The sequence below is a fragment of the Leucoraja erinacea genome, chromosome 8, assembly GCF_028641065.1.
Source record: "Leucoraja erinacea ecotype New England chromosome 8, Leri_hhj_1, whole genome shotgun sequence".
Lineage (NCBI taxonomy): Eukaryota > Metazoa > Chordata > Chondrichthyes > Rajiformes > Rajidae > Leucoraja > Leucoraja erinaceus.
In genome coordinates, this window is record NC_073384.1 from 37,514,695 (window position 1) to 37,521,540 (window position 6,846).

At 45.3% G+C, this 6,846-nt stretch overlaps 1 protein-coding gene across 3 annotated transcripts in view; it reads right to left on the reverse strand.

Moving 5' to 3' along the window:
• The window catches only part of snx14 (sorting nexin 14), a 75,110-nt gene extending 69,167 nt beyond the window's left edge, over positions 1-5,943 (reverse strand). The window contains exons 1-3 of one of the 3 annotated variants that reach the window (XM_055639481.1): positions 5,758-5,943; positions 2,894-3,014; positions 1,444-1,517 (exon numbers count right to left, since the gene is read on the reverse strand). In XM_055639481.1, coding sequence (XP_055495456.1) covers positions 1,444-1,517; positions 2,894-3,014; positions 5,758-5,894 — 332 coding nt within the window. In that variant the 5' untranslated portion in view covers positions 5,895-5,943. The remainder of the gene's footprint in view (positions 1-1,443; positions 1,518-2,893; positions 3,015-5,757) is intronic. The other 2 variants (XM_055639479.1, XM_055639480.1) reach the window with 2 other exon arrangements.
• Between the last annotated feature and the right edge of the window lie 903 nt (positions 5,944-6,846).

The following is a 6,846-nucleotide window of genomic DNA, read 5'->3' on the forward strand; positions in this document are numbered from 1 at the left end:
CTCCAACGTGATCTCACCACTGGCGACACCTTCCCATCTCCTCCCCTTTCGGCTTTCCCGAGACCGCTCCCTCCGTAACTTCCTGGTCAATTCGTCCCTTCCCACAAAAAAATCACCCCCTCCCCTGGTATTTTCCCTTGCTACTGTAGGAAATGCTACACTTGTTGCTTTACCTCCTCCCTCGACTCCATCCAAGGACCCAAAAAGTCTTTCCAGGTGAGGCAGAGGTTCACCTGCACCTCCTCCAACTTCATCTATTGCATTCGCTGTTCTAGGTGTCAACTGCTCTACATCGGTGAGAGCAAGCGCAGGCTTGGCGATCGCTTCGCCCAACACCTCCGCTCAGTTTGCATTAACCAACCTGATCTCCCGGTGGCTCAGCACTTCAATTCCCCCTCCTATTCCGAATCCAACCTTTCTGTCCGTGGCCTCCTCCATGACCAGAGTGAGTCCCATTGGAGTAGTAGCACCTCATATTTCGCTTGGGTAGTATACACCCCAGCGGTATGGACTTTGACTTTTCCAATTTCAGGTAGTCCTTGCTTTCTCCCTCCTTCCCCTCCCATTCCCAGCTCTCCCACAGCCTACAGTCTCCGCATCTTCCTTTCTTCTTCCCGCCCCCCCCCCCCCCCCCACATCAGTCTGAAGAAGGGTCTTGACCCGAAACGTCACCTATTCCTTCGCTCCATAGATGCTGTCTCACCCGCTGTGTTTCTCCAGCATTTTTGTCTAACTCCGTACAGACAGCACCCGAGGTCAGGATCATCCCGGGTCTCTGGTGCTATGATGCAGAGGCTTTACCAGTTGCGCCACTGTGCCGCACGTCTTACCGTCATCCACGTGGTGACAAAATTCGGAGAGCACAGAAAAAAAACACCTACTCCCAAACTGGAGGCCCAATTCAATTAAACGATTTTAACACCCACAGCTACTGAAGCATTTTGTTTTATTGCCAAGTTATCCTAGCCGCCATCTGTCTGCCTCACTGTGTTCAGTCTTAGCAGAGGACAGTATGGTATAAAAAAAAGAGCAGAGCAATCTTACAATTTTCATTCATGCACACCAACTGGATGAACTTTATAGAAGGCAGGACCCAGTAAAAGCCATTGAAAGAACTACTGAAGAAGGGCCCTGACCCAAAACATAATCTATCCATGTTCTCCAGAGCTGCTGCCTGACCCACTGAGCTAGTCCAGCACTTTGTGTCTTTTGTTGTAAATCAGCACCTGCAGTTGTTTCCACTGCAATGATTTATATCCATTTGGATCTTCCTAACGTAACTATTAGACTTTGCAGTTTCTGCAAAAAAAGGAATACAGAGAGTTTACGCAATTGACCCTTTAGCCTTTAAATAGTGGCTTTGTCCTCTGCACTCACTGGCCTGTACAGATTCACATTTCCCTTTAAGGGGGTTAAACGTTCTTTCGGTACCAATGAACTTACTTGTGTCGTTTACATTTGACTTTTCCACAGACAGCACAGCTATGGCCTTGAGGAAAGAGTTCTTGCTGTTCCACCTGTTGTGAATAAAGAAAGTACAATTAGCAGAAGCTTAAAACATAGCATCCATGTACTAGTACTTGGATAGTCAAAACTCAAAAAGGCAACCAACATCGTCAGAGACCTACACCACACTCATTTCACTCCTGTTATCAGGAAGAACATATAGGAGCCTGAAAACCGTAGTATTCACGTTCAGGAGCAACTTCTTCCCTACAACCATCAGGCCATTAAACACTACAACCTCCAAATAACCTCAGAACCACATAGACTGGGGTGCATTGGCGTTGTCTTTGCACTACTCTAGTCTGAATACTTCAGTTCCTCACCTTGCCGGAGATGCGATTATTTTCCAGGTCGCATCTCCAGTCGCTCTGCGGCCTAACATCGAAGGAGCTGGAGGCTGCGGTCTGTGGACTTTACCATCGTGAGCCCAAGTCAAGAAGCTCAAATGACACAAAGGTTCGACGGGGGGTTCGATCGCCCGGCGCGGGGCAGCTGACATTCCCTGCCGCAGCCGCGTGTTTGTTTAACACAATTAACAAGTTCTTTTGTCTGTATGGAGGAGTCCCTGCTGTTTGGGTGAGACGCCTACGCTTTTTTGTTGATAAGTGTCGCTATGCTTAGAGCCCCCCCCCCCCCGATGCAGGAGCTGATCAGCCCGAAGCGGAGGGCCCAAACATGCAGGCTACAGGAGTCAAGATCGTTCAGTCAACGGAGGGCTCGAGGCCCCCGACCGCAGGAGAACAAAGAAAGGAAGAGATTTGAACTTTTTTTCGCCTTCCATCACAGTGAGGAATGTAGAGGAGTCACTGTGGTGGATGATTATGTTAAAATGTGAAATTCCTCGTATGTTGCAAAACATACTTGGCTAATAAAATATTATTGTGATTGTATTGAGATCGTGATTTCTAATGGCACATGCAATGAACAGTTTCTTGAAACATTCCAGCCCATGAGGTTATAGGTAACTTGAAGGATCAATGGCACACAAAGTCAGACTGGTTCAGAGGAGCCATGTGGTGCATGTCCCAGTCCCTGAACATCACTGCAATAATTCTTCAGGATAGTGTCTTCCCGCATAAACCCCAAGTTTGCTGAGGCACCGCCGAATCAACCCACACCATGCACTATCCATCACCAGTTCCTCACTGTCTCTGGCTAAGTCCTTAAACTGTGGAAGGCGCTTTATTTGTCCCATGTGCAACTGCAGTGAAATTCGTTTTGTATATTTACACAGGCAGGTTCCGTGGTTCCGCGGCCTCGGTATCTCGGGAAGATCTTCGCTATGGGACACCAAGACATGAGCTTTTCAATAAGATGGCTGACCTTGCCAGCAAAGCTCAAATCACGGAACATGCCAAAAAATAAAAATGTTAAAAATTGTATTTACCTTTGGTTTTCGCTCAACAGTGAAGAGAAAATTGGGCAGGAGTGATGCTGGTCCGAGTGAGCAGTAGAAGGTGACAACTCCAGCAAGGAATGACCAGAAGATCATAAGAATATGCAAGTACCTATAGACCGAAAACAGTTATTATAGGAATCACTGTTTTTTACTCAAACTGCAATTTAGTTTTCAACACACAAGAGGCATAGACAGGGTAGACAGTCATAACCTTTTACCCCAGTCTGAAGAAGGGTTCCAACCCGAAGTGTCACCTATTCTTTTCTCCAGAGATCCTGCCAGACGCGGTGTTACTACAGCACCTTCTGTCCTTTCAGTCTTTCGGCTTGTGACATACGCCAGAGCATAGAACAGTACAGCACAGGAACAGGCCCTTCAGCTCAAATTTCCTGTGGCAGATGTGATGCCCAGTTAAACTAATCTTATTTGCCTGCACTTTATCCATATCCCTCCATTTTCAGCAAATTCAAAAGCCTCTTAAATGCTACTAATCTCTCCATCCAGGTGAAGCAGTGATACGCCTGCATTTCTTCCAACCTAGATTTTTCACACAGAGAGTGGTGAATCTCCGGAACTCTCTGCCACAGAGGGTAGTTGAGGCCAGTTCATTTGCTATATTTAAGAGGGAGTTAGATGTGGCCCTTGTGGCTAAGAGGATCAGGGGGTATGGAGAGAACGCAGGTACGGGATACTGAATTGGATGATCAGCCATGATCATATTGAATGGCGGTGCAGGCTCGAAGGGCCGAATGGCCTACTCCTGCACCTAATTTCTATGTTTCTATTAATGCACCTGATGTTCACAATGTATCTTCCCAATGCAGGAGAAGCCAAATGCATCCTAGCTGATTGTTTTGCTGTGTGATTGTGATCAATTGACAGGAGGCTCAGTGATCATCCAGTTACCTAGCACCTGAATTTAGTTGGATTTAGTTTATTATCATAAGGTACAGTGAAAAACTTTTGTTGCATGTAAACCAGTCAGCGGAAAGACTATACAATCAAGCCGTCCACAGTTTACAGATACAGGATCATGTCAGAAGTGATAGTACAATTTGGGTATTCGGCCCATCAAGTCTACTCCGCCATTCAATCATGGCGGATCTATCTCTCCCTCCTAACCCCATTCTCCTGCCTTCTCCCCATAACCTGTGACACCTGTACCAATCAAGAATCTATCTATCTCTGTTGTAAAAATATCCACTGACTTGGCTTCTACAGCCTACTGTGGCAAAGAATTCCACAGATTCACCACCGACTAAAGAAATTTCTCATCTCCTTCCTAAGTCCTTTAATTCTGAGGCTATGACCTCTACTCCTAGGTTCTCCCACTAGAGGAAACATCCTCTCTGCATCCACTCTATCCAATCCTTTCACTATTCTGTATGTTTCAATAAGGTCCCCCCTCATTCTTCTAAACTCCAGTGAGTACAGGCCCAGTGCCGACAAACACTCATCATAGGTTAATCTACTCATTCCTGGGATCATTCTTGTAAACCTCCTCTGGACCTTCTCCAGAGCCAGCACATCCTTCCTTAGATATGGTGCCCAAAATTGCTCACAATATTCCAAATGCAGTCTTACCAGCGCCTTATAGAGCCTCAGCATTACATCCCTGTTTTTGTATAAAAGCCCTCTTGAAATTCAGTTTGCTTTCTTTACCATTAATTTGACATGCAGATTAACTTTTTGGGAATCCTGCACCAGCACTGCCAATTCTCTTTGCGCCTCCAATTTCTGGATTCTCTCTCAATTTAAAAAATATGCCTGTCCTTCCACTTATTTTCGTATCAACCCCAAATTTGGCCACAAAGCCTTCAATTCCCTCATCCAAATCATTAATTCCGGAAAATTTGTCAAGCAAACCTCCTCTTCACAAAGGCATGCTGACCTGCCTATTTTATCGTGAACATCTAAGTACTCTGTAACCTCATCCTTTATAATGCACTCTAAAATCATACCTCTAAAGTCAGACTAACCGACCTTGTGCAGCGGTGTAATATTGGCAATTTTCCAATCATCTAGGACCTCTCCTGCCTCTAGTGATTCTTGAAATATCACTGCCAATGCCTCCACAATCTCTAAAGCCACCTCTTTCAGAAACTTAGGGTGCGGCCCATCCGGTCCAGGTGACTTATCCACATCAGCCCTTTAGCTTTCCAAGCACCTTCTCCATAATAATAGCCATTCCACTAACTTTCAACCCCTCTTGAATTTCAGGAACGTTGCTGGTGTCTTCCACTGTGAAGACTGATGCAAAAACGTTATTAAACTCCTCTGCCATTTTTTAAAGGAAATAATGTTCAGTGCAAGATAAAGTCCAGTTGAGTCCAATTAAAGATAGTCCAAATGTCTCCAATGAGGTAGATGGTAGATTAGTACCGCTCTCCAGTTGTTGGTAGGATGGTTCAGTTGCCTGATAACAGCTGGGAAGGAACTGTCCCTGAATCCGGAGGTGTGTTTTCACACTTCTGTACCTCTTGCCTGATGGGATAAAGCAATTCTTCATCTCTCCCTAACCTATCGGCACTAATATAACACTACCTTAAAAAACAGCACCTCGTTTTCTCCCAGGTATATTGCAGCATTACACCCAGTGCTGAAATCTACACGGTAACTTTGAAGGTGACATAGTGGCACAGCTTGTACAGCCTCATCACGCCAATGACCCAGGTTCAATCCAAACTCATTTGGAGAACGTTTGAACATTCTCACCCACTACCCCACCACAGTCCCCTGTCACTCCCTGAAGGGGAGGAGGTGGGGGGGGAGAGAGGACTGGAGGGGGGAGGAAGGAAGCGAGAGGAGGTGAGGAGAACTGATCTCGGTGACCAAAGCCCTGATTCCCTCACCGGTTGAACAGCAGGGTGCAGGAGGCGAGCAGCAAGAGGATGCAGCAGAAGACCGGGTACTGGCGACCGACGTCGCGGAGCAGGTGAAGCCGCAGCCTGATGCTCAACTGCCGCAGCGCCCGGCGCACGGCCGCCATGTCCGTGCCGCGGCCCACCTCCGCCCGCCGTCACTTCCGCCAAGGATCTTATAGCGGATATAATGGGTCATATAATCATCACCCATGAATCCGCCCCTGAGCGTACTACACGTTTACGTGAGAGTACCCCATCTTGCTCCGCTATAAGATCTTTGACTTCCGCCGCCCGGCCCAGGCGGAAGCGGAACCAACGAGCGCCCAGTCCTGGTCAAAGATCTTAGAGCAGATCTAGGTTCATTAAAATCGCACTGCAATTGAAATAAAGGTGTTTTTATGCTCACGTGCAAAGTGCTAACACACAATGATTTTTTAATCTTACAGTCCTGTAGAGTATTGCCACACACCGATAAGCAACTATAGGGAGGTTGCACGGCAGTCGGGTTACAAAATTTTGAGATTTTAAAAATCAAGTCTGCAATTTATCCCATCAGATAAAGCCCAAAAATAAGTTTAATTTGACACCTAATTCACTTTCATATCTTCAGTATTAAATAAGTTATGGCCATTTTCATACTCTGAAATTAGCATCTTGTTCCCTATTGCTTTCCCATTGACTTAACACAAAAGCTGCGATCGATGAGTCAAAAGCCCATAACTTTCTTAAAAATTAAGAGGATTGAATAAATGTTTCAGTTGTTATAGATTGAAGCATTCTGAAACAAATATGAAACAATCTTACTTGGATGACCTGGAATTAAAACATATAATTAGTTAGTTACCTAATTGTAGCTAATTACAAAACTCAATTACTAGATCTAAACATCTATCCATTTCTTGAGAAAATGTTAACATTTTTAAATAGCCTAAGTGTCCAAATAACATTCACACAAGAATTCACAATATAACATGATTTTAAAATCTCATTGTCATGAATTTATAGGCCAAATGGAAGGAATTTAGTGTTTAATTCCCGCAAACTAATAGCCATTTAAATCATCGTGCAAATGGTATT